Consider the following 18,231-nt stretch of genomic DNA (forward strand, 5'->3'; position numbering starts at 1 on the left):
TAGCTATGTTGTTTTTTTTTGACACCCTTGTAAGGGTGGTTACACCTTTTGTAGGTGGTTTCATCTTTGTTGAAGATGTTGGTTACATCCGTTGTTTTCGGATGGTTTTTTTGTGAATACTTGACATGATTGATTATCTTGTCAAGGTGGAGAATTGTTGGAATGTGACTCGAGAATCAATCGAGGCTTGGCATATAAGCTAAGGGGAAGAATTGCTTGTGTTAAGCAAGGAAGCATTGGATGGGTCAACTTCAACTGGGCATATCTCTCAAACTACTTAGAGTTTTGAGGTGATTCAAGTTGGAGGTGAAAGCTTGTTTCAAGAGCTTTCCAATGATAGGTCATAAGCTTAATTCCGATAAGAAACGAGGAAGTTATAGCTGTTTTACTACGGGCTGTCTGTGCTGATGCGAACAGGGGAAGCACGTCCGTGCCATATTTGGCACGTCCGTGCCATATTTGGCAGTAGCTACTGAAATGAGTTATCTGGGCTTGCACGTCCGTGCCATATTTGGCACGTCCGTGCCTTCCTGATACCCTGTCCAGATCTGTCGGGGGTATAAATACTCATTAAGGGTATTTTGTTTATTATCCCCAAAATTGAGTGAAACACAATTAGAGCTAGGGTTCTTGTTCTTGAAATCCTTGTGCTTTAGAGTGGAAATTAGTGAGAGATTACTCTTGTAAACACTAATTGAAATCAATACAAACATTCTCCTTGTTCTTGGGTGGGTTTTATAGTCTTCAAGTAATTGCTTGAAGGATTTTCCCACCTTCCAATTTTTTGTCTCTTTTACTATCAAATTTCCTTATTGTTTTTTGCTAATTACTTTAATTATCAACCATTTGCTCTAACAAGAGGTTTACAGAAAATGGCAATAAAATGTAATTTATCAATAATTTTTCCTGAGAGTATTGTTAATTTGTGTTCTTTAATGAAATTGGACAAGTTAAGCAAACTACGAAGTACTTTAAATTGAGCTCTTTCATATTCAGTACTCAGATAAGATAATTCCCCTTGCGGTATTGCAGTAAGTTGTACGAGTATATAATATTTCCACACAGAAATTAATCAGACTAGTTTAGTCAGGATATGAATTCTACAGCTTTACAAGTCCTGATATTCCATTGCCTTATGAAAGAGTTCACAATATCAAACATATAGCGTCTTATTTTCTATCTGAATTATAACCAGATTTATCTACCCCTCTCCCTTAGCACAACGAAACTCTTGTTATCGCTCTTCTGTATCTTAGAGATCCGCTTCAAAATATCAGCAAACGCCTTCTTGTCCTGCCAAAAAGAAAAAACAGGCTTGAGGAACAGACTCAGACATATCATTGTTTATCATTTGGTATAATTAACAAGTACGCCACAGAAATATACAGCCATGCCAGCTACGATACAACCAAATCATAAAGGTTCAATACTGTGCACAACAATGAGTAGCCATTCAAACAAACAGCCAACAAAAACATATTGCTTGTCACGGACAACTGATATTGGTAAGGCAAACTTTTCTTAGAAGAGGAAAAAGTGAACATACAAATGTATTTTGAGTAGAGGTGTCAAAAGCACACCCGACCCGACCTGATCCGAAAAATATCCGATTCAGATATTTGGACTCGCGTAAACATGACAATTTAGCATGACTTAACTTTAAAAATTGACCCGTCCCAACCTGACCATATTAGACCCGATCCGATCATCTGAAGTGGCACCCCTAAATTTGAGGATTATGAATTTATGATGATTATGTCAAGATACAAATCATAGCCACGATGGAACATAGATTTCTAACAGCACCAAAATTCAGATCCGTGCAATTCAATCATAACATCATGTACCCAACAATGTGCCTCGAGTAAAAAAGAAATAATATATTAATATGTACCTCTGGTGACTTTAGTCTTGATTTAAATGTGGCCACAAGATCAGCAGTGGTTACAGGCGCTTTTTGCAACAATACAGCTCTAATTTCTTCTTCCGAGACAGGGCCCTGAGCAGGTGTTCCTGAAGTAGATGTACCAGCCTTTGTAGACGATGGTGGTGTAACTTTTGGGGCCCCACCATTTTTTGATGCATTTTCCTTTGCGGCTGATTTCACATCCTACCCCCCAACATCAAAATCAGTCGAGTGAAAGGAACTAAAAACGACAAATTACATCAACAGTATAACAAGCAAATGAAAAAAGGTCAGGTAAGAAAGCGACTTACATTTTCAGTTTTCACCTTCTTATGAGGAGCTGCACTAGAAGATTTTGTATCATCACCATTTTTCCTTTTTCCTTTTGCTGATTTTGAGGCAGGAGTTGCCCGAGAAGATCCTCCAGGAGCTGGTTTTGCAGGGCTGCTATCAGCTGGCTCATCTTTAGGGTCCTTCAACTTCGGAGCTAAAACGGGAGAAGGGCGATCTTCCTCATCCTAACATTATATAAATTGATTGGGGTGAATGCAACAAAATTTCAGATAGAAAAAGGCAACTAGCATTAATGTCTATGAAGAAAATAATATGCAGCTACTAAATACTTACGTCATCATCATCATCCTCTTCATCTTTCTTTTTTTTGGCTGAGCTGTCATCTTCTTCGTCTCTGTCAGACTCATTAAGCCCATTGGCCTGTCCCTGCAGCAATTTTTTCAGCTCCTTTCCTGATTTGCTCAGTCCTCCCTCCTCTTCATTAGCCTCATCGTCATCCTCGTCCTAAGAAACTTTATATATGAGTATCATTCAAATAATAATAATAATTCAATTTGCAAATCCACAAATGATACCACTTCAGTCAGCCAAAAGGAGCAATTCTGACATCCTAGTGAACATCATTTACTCCTAAAATCAGATTATAATCCTCAATTGAACTTCTTCAGAGTCTGGACACAGAGGGCCCAGTTGATTTACATAATGAAAGAATCTTGGAATATTAAGTATTACAAAAACAAAACATTGCTGACTTTATCTCTCCTCAGAACTGTATACATGTTACTTTCTTATGAAATTTTTTCCCGCCTAAAACCATTGATGATTTTTTTGCCCCAGAAAGGATTTTTTTTCCTTTGAAGAGTGGAAGGGTGGGCCCATAGAGGGCTTAAACGAGGGAGAGGGAGACCGAAAATGTCTTGGTTGGAAAGAGTTAGGAAGGATATGAAGTTTTTGGATTTACATGAGGAGGATCTTTGTCGATGATTACACGGAATAATCAAATTTGGTTCATGTAGCCGACCCCACTTATGGGATTAAGGCTTTGATTGATTGATTGATTGTGTGATACGTCGTAAACAAGCTAAGTAAGTTCTTTCAACAACTTTAATCCAAAAATCAAAGTGTAGTAAATTGAATAACAACCGTATTCCTTTATTTTGATTTAAAGATCTATCATTCCTTCTCAATTCCTTAACACTAACTAATATTCAAATGTACAGAAATTTTCTGAAATATTCTAAGTGTATTTCTTTTAAGAAATCTCCTTCCAACGAATTTATGAAAAAATTGAAAAGATTCATTGTATATACGAGTTCTATACTACAGCAAAGAAACCGTGCATCGTACAGGGATAATCTAGTTGAAATTAATATAGCAAAGAAATGAAATGCACTTTTGCCTCTAGCAGCATAATGATCGAGGGGTTGCTAAATCAGAAGCCAAACCATTAAACTTCCAATTATACTAACCATCCATAGGCTCAGCACAATACCTAAAACCAAGTCCAAATAAAGTAACATATGACTAAACAGATAACTTAGGGTGCGTTTTATCCATCAGATTTTACTAATCTTAACTTATCTAGTTTAGACTGTATTAAGTTGTAATTTAAACTTGAGTAACCCTTCTCGACCCTTATTTTTATTAATACAAATGACAATAAGTTGAACAGACAGGCCCTTACAGAAACTGCTTTAGGGCAGTTCAATTTGGATGTATAAAATGGTTCATTGAACACAAACCTGCTTAATCTCTGGGGGTGCAGGAACTTCAGGAGCTAGGTCTTCCCGCTCCTCAGGATCATTACCAACAGCTTCATCGTCATCAGTGAAAATTTCTTCATGCTCCCAGTCATCACCTAGATGATTCCAAACAAAAGCAATCAAAAACATGATTAGTTATTGCTGTGTTTCATTTTAAACCCTAAACTAGTCTATTTGATAAGATGACCCCAACCAATCATTGCAAGTGGAAGAGCTCCTTCAAGGACCCTATTAACAGCAAATTCTACCATTCTTAAGTGCCAAAAGGTATCAATACAGCTCTAAAGATCGGTTAAAATGCTCCTATTAACACTTGATACCTTTAAATCAAAAGTAGGGGAATTCTTATAATAGAAGTATCTGATACATAGCAGTGCCTGACACAGAGTCAATACAAACCACAGTGATTAGGGATACATAAATAACAGTGCCTGATACATGTTTTCAACAAAGGACCCATCCCCACCCCACGACACCCTAAAGTCCACAAAACAGAGAGAGAGAGCCCGGGGGGGGGGGGGGGGGGGGGAGGGGTGTTAAGCTCTAGATATGAAGTTGATCATATGATCAGATGTTGCCCAGATTATGTCAAAATAAATAATAATGGCATGTACTGACATTCACCTTAATAACAAGAGCCATAAACATCAAATATCATCACTATCAGAAATAGGCCAAAGGTAGGTACCCAGAAATTTTAACACTGACCATCTTAAAGAGTTTAGGACAATGTGGTTTGAAGTCTGGAATCACAAAAAATAATAATAATGACAATAGATGTAAAACAACACAAAATCCTCACCTTTCTCAATATTATCATCTTCATCATCAAAGTCACCTCCAGCAGGGCTTTCATTGCCGTCGTCGTCATCAGCTCCGTTGCTAGATCCAATTTTTGGCTTCCTATCTGCATCCTCTTCTCCTTCATCCTCTCCCTTTTCTGAAGCATTACCCTCCTTTTCAGCAGTTGATTTCTTGCGACCTTTCCCTGCACCACCAGTAGAAATATCTTTCACAAGATTTGCATCAAAGGTTGGGAATGCAGCAGCCCCATTGCTGGCTGTCTTCATCATCCATCTTTCGTAACCATCAACAAACTTTCTCCTATTTTTCATCTTCTCCTCTGCCTCTTCTAACGTAAGTTGCTTATATTGTGCAACCTTATTAAAGTTGTACCTGGCATAGCACAAGTGATCACAAACTGTTTTTGGATTACTAGTTTTGGGGTGGTGGGGAATGAGGGGTGAGAGAATGCCAATAATTCATGCAATAAGAAACTAAGAGCAGCCCAAAGTGTTATCATGGAATCATATTTGACTCACATCACCACATTATAAGGGTTATTGACTATTGAGTTACTTTGAATGTGATAGCAATATCATCTGAGATATAAAGCCCTGAAAGCTATAGCTGTACTGTAAAGAATAGACAAGATGCGTGCAATCAGTAATCACAAAATACAGTAACTGTCTGCACAGTATAATTGGATACTACATAAAGGACACAGTTTCAACTATGGTTAAGTTAAACTTAAATTTTGGAAAGAAAAATGGGTTCTTAAATTGTACGAGTGAAATTTATCACATACCAAGAACCAGCTGGTATAGCAACAAACTCTTTGGCCTGCATCATTAGGAGATAATATGTAGCAGATTGTGCACCTTCCAAATGACCCTGGAACTGTGATTGACCAGTTTCATCTTCCAGCATCCAAGGCTTATTCTTTAACTTCTCCTATTGAAGATTACACATCAATGTTACTATAATTCACATGGAACAAGCAGCAAGAAATGTCAATAACTTGTCCAACATGACTGCACATCAAGTAACCTACAAACACAAGATGAAAGCAATATAACTGCATGTTTTCAGATAACGTATATACTAAATGACTGCCCAAGACCATCACTATTATTAGTTTTGATAGTTACAAGTTAAACGATAGATACCAAACTATAAGCCTTACAAAGACATATGGAAGAAAGGAACAATTTCGACACCAAAAGACAAATAAGATTTCAAATCAACACAGAATAACTTCTTTACAGTGCAAAATAAGCTAATCGTCATGTGGGCAAGTCAGGGAGGTAAGACTTTGAAGCTAGACATTAAAGCTAACAAATTGAATATCAAAAATAATTGCAGGTTCAACGATAGATATATCTACATACAAATAGAAAGATAGACAGCAAGAGTTTAGAACTTTAGATCTCCAATCCCCAAAACAAAAGTAAAAAGAGTGCATAAAACTGTCTGAATTTACGCGGTACACAGAACGAAATATATTAAATCTTTATTGATAACAGAGTTCTGTAATTTAGAGCTGATGACTGAACAATATTAAAGATGCCAAGCAAATTAAGGATATAAACTGGCAATAATGACAAACAAGCAATTAATTTTATAAAATGAATACATCTGGTAGCTTTACATGTATTGGCATGATAGTATATCATGTTCACAAGTATAGAAAATAACAAATTAATTTTAAGAAAGTATATATAGATAAAACATCATGCTTAAGGTAGTAAATTTTAAAATTAATCCGTGGATCTAACATCTTGTACTCTCTTTGAGCCAAATCATTTACATCATTTTGACTTTCAGGATTATATTTTCAAATTAAGACCACTAGCTTATTGAAACAAGTTTCAACATTTACAGCATAAGGAAAGCCTTTTATGCTGTATACATATATTCTGTGCATACACGAAATACATGACCCTGGTAAATACAGCTACATTAGACAATACAAAAACAATCACAGCCTTATTTAAAAGAACATTCTATTATATCATACTCCCTACGTTCTTTTTTGTCTGCCCATTTGACTTTTCATGGCCTTTAAGATACGTCTTAAAACATAAATATCTCCAATTCTATACACGCAATAATTATAAAAGTTCAATATTCTTAAAGTAGACATTGTAATGAATTCAACAAGGCCCCACATGAATACCTTATTTCATATAGGTTAGAGATGATTTTAAAAGTTTGATCCAAAAAAGACAATGGGACAAACAAATAGGGACCGAGGGAGTAATATGCTATGAACTCAGCTCACCCCTGCCAATGAAACAGTACTCACAAGCACACACAGTGAAATAAGAGGAAAGCTTAAGGATATCTGATTAATTATGGAAGATGACTACAAGGATTACTACTACTGCTATTACACTAAAGGTGGAGTCTTGGAATAAAAGCTACTGCTACTACTAGTCTAGTGATTACATAAAAAATCGGCATACCCTTACAAAACCCTGCTTTTCCCCTTAAATACTCAGTCACCTCATTCCCAGAGTTACCCTAGAATTCAGAGCACCCTGTCACACTCTGCCATGTGGCTGTAAACCCACAATTCAGAGAAAAATTCTCTTTTGTCCTCTACTGCTCCTGCTCTTTTGTTGTTTTGTGCTTTTTCCTTGCATAAACTTGAATCGGTTTGGATGGCTTAGCTCGGTCTATTGCATAATAGAAACAGAAAATCTCAATATAGTGTCAATCATGTCACTCTACAAACACTTGAGAGGATGTGATGCAATATTAGTCTTCTTAAGTTTTTCACATACACTCCCACCTGAAGTAGTTTACCTAAACAAAGTAATATATTGAGTGACAGGAAACCTTTTTAAAGTTTGAAAAAGAACCCTATACTATCTTAATAAGTGGGTAGCACAAATAATTACTAGAGCAAAATAAACACTCCCTCCTTTCCTTGATTTCAAACTTATCATTAAAGGTGCCTCAAAATAAACTTCATATTTGCTTTTAACTTATAGCTAATAATTTACAAAATACCTTTTCCTCCTCTCTCCACCCCGCTGATCCTTTCTCCTTTTTGTCAAACATATTATCATTTGAAATTTCATTACACATTTAACAACCATTCTTAATCTTCAACTCAAGCCAAAATGTAAAGTTCGTGATGGGACGTCCATATAAATAACAAGATTGATGTTTAGATCACCCTTCTTACTTTACTATTAATTATGATAAGTATAAGTAAAACCATATAACCATATCTTCAATTGTGCTCTGTCCCCCACATGCAATATTTTCAGGTTTCAACTTAAAATTCTTCATGCTAACACCATTCACTTATAATTCAATCCCCATCCTCCTTCCCCGAAAAGAGAGCACATACAAATGCACCAAAATGATTGTTCATCTAGCATCCACAAAGCTGTCCATCTACAATCACTTGTTCAGCAAAAGCTAAACCACTCAAAATCCACAAATCGCAACAACTAGAAGCCATAAACATATTGCTTTTCTGGGTAGCAACAAATCAACGAACACCCTTCCCACACTGATCACGTATTTCCCATACAAGCTTCAAGCGTGCCCCAATGAGCATCTTATCAACCCGACCACCTCTACTTCACACACGAATCAAATGATCCAAACAGTTGCGACTGATACCGCCATTTGACAAATTGATCAACTCTCAAAGAATAATTAATCACCTAATTACAATAGAGTTTACTCTTTACCAGCTAAGCACTTATCAACCATATTGTTTCCACAATCCAAGATAAACAACCAATAAAGAAAAGTGACTAAAAACCCTAAACATTAATCAATTAAATGGTACACCCAATTCTAAAATTAGCTCTTCCCCACAAACTTAGAAAGCTTTACCTTCATAGTATCGCTAATCTGGCGACCTTGATGCCCTTGAATCCCTTCTTTCTGCAAAGTCCATTTATTCTCCGCACTCTTCTTCTTGGAAAAATTCGGCAATCCAGTCGGAAATCTCCCAATGAAGTAATTCTTATCATTGCTCGAATTCGTCCTAACATTATACTCCTACAAAATTTATCAATCAAAAAATTCAAATTCATTCAATTCAACAGAAAATGAATCATATGATGATAAAGATGAGAGAGAAAATTGCGCACACGAATCAATCGAGTGATAGGAGTGCCACATTCGAAGCATTTAGCGCGATTTTCCGCCATAGTTTTACCGCAGTTAGAGCAAAGCGTCAAATGCTTGCAATTGCTGCCGTAGAGATCGCTGCTTGATCCGCATCGACCACATGTTGGCTTCAGCATCAAATCGAACGACATAGCTGAGGTTTTGTAGCAAGAATTTCTGGAAATTGGAAGAAGATTATCGGGGATTAGGGATTATAGTTTGAAGAATTAGGGTTTGTAAGTTTCGTATGAATTATGAACAGGGTTTTTTTTTTGTTTGATTTTGGAGAGTGGTTTGTGTTGGAATTAATTTTGCCAAGAAATGAGCTCGATTTAGGCTTTTATTTACAAGGCCTCCGATAAAATGATGAAGCCGTGGTTGTCGGAAAGATGGTGCTCTGTATTTGATATACTTTGTACTATTTTTATTTTTATTTTTTGCAACGATTTGACATGAAATATACTGAAAAATGTCTAAACGTTGGCTCGTTGCAAATAATACTCCGTATGAAATAGAGGTAGTACAAAATACTTTGTATGTTTTTCAAATGACAAAAACGTACATAAATAGACTCTTCTTTTTATTCACGGTTTATAAGCGTAAAGTCGTCATAAATGATTTTATTTAGGTTTAGTGATTTTGCCTATAATATTGCAAATTTACAATTTTAGCCTCATGATAACAAATTATGTTTATTAATAAAAGAAACTAGAGCTCCCTCAAATTGTATGGTGGTTTAGAGGCCTTGACCAATAAAGTGAAATGATCAAAATTATGTATTACTCTGTAGTCCGTAGTGAACAAGTCTGTCAAACTAATGTATTTCATAATCCGTATCTCATATTATGAACATACAAAAATATGTCCATAATCTAGACTAAAGTACTGTATTAGATTTTAGATATTGTTTTTGTTTCAAACTACATACTTACTCAGCTGCACAATTTCGATTTTGTGAATATGACATACAATTTAAAAATGATATTCCATAAATAATAAATGTATTTCTTCGGAATTCTTACTTCTTTTACCTTAATACAATAATGCATAAAGGAGGTCAAGTTGGCTAAAGTGCTAGCGAGAGATCACATGAGAAGGCGCGATAGTGGAGGGTGATGCACATGACCAAAACAAACGTGAGAGTTGAGGTTGGAGTCCTTGGAGAGTCCTTAAAATTACGGTACATTTTTTATTTTTCCACCTAGCCTCACATTTCCACTATTTACTTTGTACACAGTGATCAGTGGATGCTGCCTGCCTTTGCTCTCTGATATTTTATTCCCTCACCGGCAACCCACCGAGAATGGCGGCGACCGGTGAACGGGGACCCACCTAAGAACGGAGGTGACCGGACAAAAAATCAAAGGGAGACTGAGGTTAAAAGTCGACATCTGTCTCTCTCTTCCCTTGAAAAATTGATGCATTAGAAAGTAAAAGTTCAGTGATTTCATCTCTTCTCATAAAGGTAATTATAACATTTTTCCTTTAAGTGTTGTTTATCAGACATTTAACCCTTTTTATGGATTGTGAGTTGATAGGTGTTTGATTAGATTATTTGCCTTTCTTTTGGTAAAATTTGTATCAGTTGAATATAATTGTTAACTTGCAATTTAACTTTTTAATCAAATGTGAGAATGATTTGTAATTATGTGTGTGTTAGATATAGCCTTTAAAGATTGCATTTTGAGTATGATATCTGAATTTCAACATCTATGAATTATGGGCATTGGTATTACTCATAGGAAACATAAAAGGATGAATTTTGGATTTTGAACTATTTGGGTTTGTGGGTATGTGCTTGGATTTTGTTTTATGGGTGTTGGGTGTTTTTATTGCTGGATTAAACATTGACATTGTATGATAATATGATATACTAAACATTGACATAATTGATCAGACACTTATTGCTGCCATGTTGTAGTTGATAGAGAATATCCCTAGAATATTCTCATCCTAGGTTTAGGATATATTTTGTATAAGATTATCTTTGATATCTGTACATATTTTATAGTTACCTAATATGATTAGGTTTCTCATTGTAACCCTATAAATATTGATCAATGGAAATCACTCTAATCAAGGAGTTTATATTATCTGACATGGTATCACAGTTTAGGTTAGATCTTGGGATTATATACAAAAATTCTCACCCCGCCGGTGGGTTAGAAAATTAAACCCACCGGCGGGATATACAAAGTTTTTTATGCTTCCACAAACACACATATAATTTTTTTTTTCTTTTCTCAAAGTTTTTTTTTTTAGAATCTTTATGTAACCTTGCGCCTCCCACTCCTCCATCATTGTTGGCAATCGCATACACTACCGCCTCCCACTACTGGCAGTAACCACATCTGCCAACCTACTCCATATGCCGTACTCTATTTCCACCTCCCCATGACCAACAATGATTCTTACATTGCCTCATTGGTTTTTTTTAACACATAATCACATAGATTTTGTTTTGGTGCTGGTATATCACAATAAGGTCAACTTTTGCACATCTCTTTTGCTATCAAGTTAGCTCCTTTTATTGTTGCAGCACTTGGAATCTTTGTGGAGTATTACTTCTTGCTACCTGGTTTCTCTTTTGAGAATGGATTAATTTCAAGCGGTGGGATTTAATCTTTTCTTGCGCAATTTTATTTGTTTTTCTTCAATTGTGATTTCACGTAGTAGTGTAGTGTCTTCTCCCCGATGATGGTCTGATCCCTTAGCTTCTTCTTCTCTGGATCTGCAACTTAGCCTAAGTATATGCGTGACTCTTCTCCTTCGGCCTAAAAGCGCATATCTCTACTATACGTAGGTCGTGGTTGTTGCTTCTCATCGTCATCACCAGCACACGTCTACTACTTCTCTTTTGATCATGGGTTACTATACTATCCTTAACGTTCGATGCGTGATTCAGATCCAGTCTGAGCATCCGATTTTCTCCCGCTCCGACTGCGGGGATGTGATAGAGAATATACATAGAATATTCTCATCCTAGGTTTAGGATATATTTTGTATAAGATTATCTTTGATATCTGTACATATCTTATAGAGTTACCTAATATGATTAGGTTTCTCATTGTAACCCTATAAATATTGATCAATGGAAATCACTCTAATCAAGGAGTTTATATTATCCGACAGTAGTCTTGTAGATATGTGTTTTGTTCATGTGGGTTTGCTTTGCTTAGAGTAAGATTATGGTACATACATTTGGTTTGTTCATTTGATATTTGGTCAGTTGTGATGTTGGTTGATATAATATGTATATTTAAGTGTGTTTTTAGATTAGTGCATGATGCAAATAGAAATTCGTGGCGAATGCTTGGATGGGATCCTGTAGTATTCAAACTCCAATGAAAGTAATCCTGATAAGGCATGTTGGAGAACGTGTATAGAGGAACAATAGGGGAAAGAGCGAAGCATTCGTACCTGAGGGTTTCAGGCATATCCGCATATGATATAATATGAATTTTGGGGTGTTACCAAGTGTCTAGCTGTATCTAAGTGTATCTAAGAAACATGAGTAGCAAAAATTTGGAGCTCTATGAAAAGATAATAGCCACCGTCCACTCCATAACTAATTCAAAAGAGACCTATATTTTGCCATGTAATTGAAAGTTTTAAAAGAGATTTATTTTTGTGATTTCAACATGATGAACGCTTGCAGACTGGCCTTAAAGAATCAATTGAACAAAGATAGTATTTTAGGTCATGCAGCCGTAGGAGAGATTGGTGAACCTGAGTGAATGTAGGAGACAGAATACCACTGTTTGCCCTTTTGTAATTCATACACATTTAGTAGTTTCTTTGCTAGCTTCTTTACTCGTAGGCTCAGACAGAGTTCTAAAGCTTTGGCTGGGAGGAACAACGAGAGCCACAATGCCTTCCCCATTTCACCTCTTTTGTTTGTTTGCCCATCAGATAGAGGAAAAGCTTTGCTTCCAACATGCTATAATTTCTTTTGGTCTTAAGTACAATATACTTTATAGTTTATACTTTGAGTGAAACCATTTTTAAGGTTAAAAATGGTATGGGAATTTATTTTTTACCCGGTGTCTAAACTTTTACTCCCTCCATCCCTTAAGATCACCCTTTACGCATTATTCATTTTGTTAACTTTTGGTTTAGTTGAGTTGATTAGAGACAAAAGTGGTGGGGTCAAAAGTATTTTATGTCAGAGTAATGCCGATGAGCCGAAGGAGATAACGATGAAGGGTAAGGCTTTTTGGTGTATACTTATGCTTACCCTAAATTATTATACGCTTCATTAGTATCCCCTTCCGCTCCATCAACTTTTGGCGGATGCGTATGCTCCCTTTTTCGATTTCTTTTTTCTCTAGGTGAAGGAATTATATAAATCAAGAGGACCATGATCGGAAACTATTAATATTTAGACAATGGGTACAAACTTATTCCCATGCCATTTTAACCGTTAAATGTCTCACTTAGAATGGTATTGTTATTTCTTTAAGCTTTTGCACCTTTCTTTTGTTGGAGGTATACACTACTGGTATGCCATTTCACTTCGTATGAAGTAATTCGCTCGTGGTGTTTCTATTTGTAAGGTATTTGTCTAGTTGATCGTGGGTTCATTGAGAATTAAACCATTTCATTGTCCATTTCCTGCACATCTGGGATTTTCATCCTTCTATTGTTTTTTCTACTCTCATCGTTGTCATACTATTGTAACATTATTTTTAACATACAACAGAATTTGCATTAAATCTTTTGTTATTTTGTGTTCAAGTACTTATCGTTAAATAATTAAATAATGGATTCTCATGTTTTCAACCCTCAGAAATCATCTTACTCATTATTTAGGCAGTATCTTCATTGTTATTATTCTTGGATGATTCTCAGGCAATAAAGTAGTTATATGATTCAGTTTAGAGCTCATTCTTCCTATTGCTTAAGAAGACTTTTGCTTTCTCAGCATGAGACTTTCTGTGTCATCAAGTCTAAAATCTTCCGTGACATAACTCTTTGTGACTATTGTCAAGTGCTTTGTTAAGCCTGTTTATTTTTCCCTAATTCTGTTTTATTTTAATTTTTGCTTTTGTCTTGAGCTCTTCACTATGTGTTAAACATACATCTTTTCTTGACTGGGAAAGGAGGGAAGATATTTTGTTCTTAGCTAAATATTAGGCCTATATATGCAGGAATAGCTTGGAGATCATAAGAGCTCTGCAAGGTTTCGAATAATCAATCTATATCGACCAACATTGGGGTTCACCAGCTTTATGATCAATGGATGATGAAATGTTAAACTTCTGGGGCCCAGTCACATCCTCTATTGACTGGTGTGAAGACAACTATGTTTTTTTTGAAACCCTGAAGACAACTATGTTTGTTCATCGTATATTGCAGAATTTTACAACACAATATCTAATATACCAGCTATCATCTTAGCTGTCATTGGCCTCATAATTGCCTTAAGTCAGGGTTTTGAGAAGAGATTTACTGTTCTTCACCTTTCAAATATGAATATATGATACTTGCAAAGGGGAGCATATCGTTCCATGGAACAGTGCAACGTGTGTAAGTAACTTAATTAATAAATTATCATATTTTTTTTTACCCTATCGTAGTTTCTTGGATATGATTCTACACCATTGCATCTAATGGTAAAATTTGTGCATTTATTAGTTCATGACTTCCTTGGTCTGACTAGTTGACAGCTTGATCATATCTTTTGCACCTTGAGTCTTTGGTTAATTGAAATTGAGGTGTTTAACTTGTCAGGCTACTAGATTGGTGGGATCCTTTTTGTGTCTTTCTTCTTATGCAACCCCCCCTTCACACTCTTTTTTTCATTTTTGACTTATTTTTTCTCATCTTATATTGCAGAATTTTACAACCTTGCCTGTTCATTGCTGTATTGTGTTCATTGCTTCAATTTTAATGCCTGGATTCTATTTGAGATATCTGGTATTGGTAGCATCATTGTTCATTTGAAAAATGTTGATTATTCCTGCACGAAACATGCCTGTTATTTGTTTTACAGGCAACAGGATAGTGATGAAACTCCAATTGTTTGGGAAATGCTCCTTGATATCTACATTCTGTATTCACCTGATTGGCATTACTGAAGCACAATGCCCACATTCCTCTTCCTCTGTGGTGTTATTTTTGCCGTTGTATTCAGTATTTCATTTCAAGATTAGTTTTAAAGTTCATTATGCTGTGCTCTGCCTCCTTTGTATCCCTTGGATGTACAAATACTACATCCACACAGGGGATTCTGCAGCCAAGCGTCTTGCAAAGCTTTATGTGATCACTTTATTTCTTGCAAGCCTGTGTTGGGTTTGTGACCGTGTTTTCTGCGAGCATATATCTGGTTGGCCTATCAATCCACAAGGGCATGCTTTATGGCACATCTTTATGGGCTTTAACTTTTACTTTGCAAATGCATTTCCGATGTTTTGTCGTGCTCAGCAGCTGAGGATGGGGTCCAAAGATTGTTCATTTTTTGGGTCTTGTCCCCTCTGTGAAGAACAATAAACCAAAATCTCAGTGAACAAACACAATTACGCAAAGCTGGTTGAACACCTTTCCCGGTCCCTTAAGTACTCCACAGATAAAGGTGTCTCACTGCCTGATAGTAACCCACTCAGAAGGGACTTGACAATCTTGACAAAGCCTGTTCTGAAGTACTACTTTTTTGGGTAAGGAGAAGGCCCATCTTAAAAGGGGGGAATTTAAGGGAATTCTCTCCTAGAATGAGCTTCACACCTGGAAGTCGGAGAACTAGCCAATTACTCTAGCCTCTTTGACAAAGCCTGTTTTGAAGCATGGCTTGTCACAAAACTATTCTTGAGATGGTTACGGGCAATTTTGGTAAAGCAAATATTCTTGTTTTTATATTAGGGTCTAGATTAGATGAAGCTATGATAGGTTTTTCTGTTAGTAGAACTCAAGTATAGGCTCTACAGTTCTTCGGTAAGTTTCGGGTTTCTTCATTTGGTGGAAAGTGTAAATTCTTTGATTCATTTGTCTTATTACTGTTACCAAGAAGCTAAAATTTCTTGCTTATGCAACCATTTTGGTGATTTATACATTTGTACAACTTGACGCCTTTGTGACTTTGATATTGTACCTCTTTCGTGTTTAATACGAAGTAGTAATTGGTATGCTTGTTTGAATGCCTTCATATTTTGATTAACAATCGTACATGTGTTATCTTTTTTTTGAAAACACGATGCGAGAATTTCAATAAAGTAGATCAATTACCGATTACCAAAATTTATTATCGGCTTAAAAGAACAGTACTGTAGTAGGTCGTCTGTAGGTAGTCTAGGTACCGTTCGTACAAGTTTATATCTTTGCTATTACGCCACGAGACACTACTCACACGAGAGTTATGTTGTATGCATGGAACTCGTGCTCCCAGGCCCCAGTAGTAATTTATGTGGTCAATTAATCTGACGCTTGTTACTCGTACAAATTGGACTTTATCTTCTTTTACTCTGTATTTTGCCCCCACTTAAGAGCCTCTTAATTTTTTCCATAAATGAAACGGAAGATAAGTTTGATTCCAAAATTGAAAGGGGACTGGAACCAAACCGAATTCGGATTAGCCCAAAGCGTGAACCGGACGGAATACAAAAAAAAAAAAAAACGATAGATAAGTTTGAATGAGAGTAATATCTTGTACAGAGTAAAAAATAAATAATTTTCCAAAGAAAAATTTCTATTTATACGAAGGAGTTTTGGTTTCAATTAAGGCTTCATTTGTGTTTGATGTAAAATGCTTTCAGGGTAAATGATTTCCCCATTATTTCCCAAAATTACGTTCATAATGGTGAAAAACATTTTCCATTCACAAAACATGGAAAATCACAATTTCCTCCCTTCCATTCTCACATTTCCGCTCCTATATTTAATTTCACTTTACCTTTTCTTGTAAGAACCAAATAAAGGAAAACTGTCTTAAAAGTGTTGTGATTCCTTGAAAATATATTATCCATGAAAATTAATTTTTCACTGAAAATATTTTACATCAAACTAAACAGGATCTAAATGTAAAATGTTACTCATATTTTTTTTTTATTTTTTATTTTTTTATGGATCACGAGAAATAATAGAAATTCCTTATATAAGAGGAGATAGGAAGCCAAGGGCCTGTTTACTTAAACTTAATTTCAGTTCAGTTCACTTCAACTCCAATCAATTCAGTTCAGTTCCTAATTTCCTTCTCTCACAAAATATTCAGTTCAATTAAGTTCAGTTTAACTCAGTTCATTAAATGTGAATAGGCTCCAAGTAACTTTCAGTCATGATATTAGGGGTGGTTCGTGCTCACCAATCTCTTATATGTAACCTACATTTGGATAGCCTTGGATTCTATTCAAAAAATTGTTTCCATCCTAAGAATGAACAAATGCTATCTAATCCAATTCCTAAAAGATAGCTGATCTAAATCAACCCAATACGAATGACCATCTTAAATAAAAGACAAAATGGTAAATTTACTTGAGAATCCAACAAAAAAAATGGTACATTTATTTACCCGAGAATCCAACAACCCAAAAAGTAAATTTAAAGGGCACACGCTTGCCACGAGGACTAAGCACTATTTCGTCTATTTGGAACTTGGGATTAGGGGAGCATATACATAGTATATTTCAGTATTTCACCCTCAAAATAGAAAACTTTTTAAAAAAAAAATTTTTGCTTATTTATGTAACCGTATATTTTAATATAGAGAATTACGGAGTATATAACTGTAACGTCTCCTTTGATACCGATTATATACAATGGTAATGTGAAAGAATTTATATGTAATGATGAAAAGAAAAATTATGTTTATTCCCATGATCTGAATGACCATTTTCTTTCTAACTTTCCAAGATTAATGGAAAAATATGTTAAAAAAAAATACATGCTTGGGGCCTTGGGGGATGAGATTGGATTCATACGGAGATTATAGCCTATATGTTGTATTTCATTCTAAATTACACTTTAAATTTCTTTCCTATTAGTCTATTACCACGTTTAATTACTTGCTAGTTGCTACAAAACAAGCCGTAAGTATTTTACTTTAAATATCGATACAATATTACTTTTTAGTATTAACATGAAGTAACTTTGAGTGGTTAGAATATGATCTTGCCGTTCCATATTTTTTGCCTATTCATATGCTCATGCTTAATTCATTCATATTATTCTTTCACAACTTCCGTTATCAATTTAATATATCAATATATAACCATTAACCACTTCACTTATAAATTTTTTTTATTTGAACTAGAATTAACTTATTATTCCTATCAATCATATGTAATATGTTGTGCGACAAACTCATCTTTCTTAAAAAAAAAATTAAAAAAAAAAAGTGACAAACAACTTATCTTATAC

General features: G+C 35.4%; 1 protein-coding gene and 1 pseudogene across 3 annotated transcripts; one reads left to right on the top strand and one right to left on the bottom strand.

The window, feature by feature from the left end:
• Positions 1–964: 964 nt before the first annotated feature.
• LOC145636475 (transcription initiation factor IIF subunit alpha-like) lies at positions 965–9,234 on the bottom strand. 2 transcript variants are annotated; one of them, XM_081688048.1, is made up of 9 exons: positions 8,865–9,234; positions 8,605–8,772; positions 5,552–5,697; positions 4,766–5,139; positions 3,943–4,058; positions 2,534–2,704; positions 2,218–2,424; positions 1,895–2,110; positions 965–1,293 (listed from the first exon to the last, which is right to left on the bottom strand). In XM_081688048.1, the coding sequence occupies exons 1-9, from the start codon at positions 9,033–9,035 to the stop codon at positions 1,198–1,200; spliced, it is 1,665 nt and encodes a 554-aa protein (XP_081544174.1). In that variant the 5' UTR covers positions 9,036–9,234; the 3' UTR covers positions 965–1,197. The 2 variants fall into 2 exon arrangements, with proteins under 2 accessions (XP_081544174.1, XP_081544175.1); XM_081688049.1 differs by lacking the exon at positions 8,865–9,234 and having other exon boundaries at positions 5,552–5,793; positions 8,605–8,758.
• Positions 9,235–10,081: 847 nt separating this feature from the next.
• On the top strand, positions 10,082–15,930 carry LOC145635431 (alkaline ceramidase-like; annotated as a pseudogene). Its single transcript, XR_014113843.1, has 3 exons — positions 10,082–10,348; positions 14,034–14,412; positions 14,879–15,930. The product of XR_014113843.1 is annotated as an alkaline ceramidase-like (transcript).
• The last annotated feature ends 2,301 nt before the right edge of the window (positions 15,931–18,231 follow it).

Source organism: Chenopodium album, chromosome 6 (assembly GCF_948465745.1).
Source record: "Chenopodium album chromosome 6, dcCheAlbu1.1, whole genome shotgun sequence".
In the NCBI taxonomy this organism is placed as follows: Eukaryota; Viridiplantae; Streptophyta; class Magnoliopsida; order Caryophyllales; family Amaranthaceae; genus Chenopodium; species Chenopodium album.

Bases quoted from the DNA above. Each gene is read 5' to 3' on its own strand.
- LOC145636475 (XM_081688048.1), bottom strand. From the start codon at position 9,035: ATGTCGTTCGATTTGATGCTGAAGCCAACATGTGGTCGATGCGGATCA. The intron at 5,698-8,604 runs GTAAAGCTTTCT...AATCTTCAATAG, and splicing joins AGATTAGCGATACTATGAAG to GAGAAGTTAAAGAATAAGCC. The intron at 2,111-2,217 runs GTAAGTCGCTTT...GTTGGGGGGTAG, and splicing joins AGAAGGTGAAAACTGAAAAT to GATGTGAAATCAGCCGCAAA.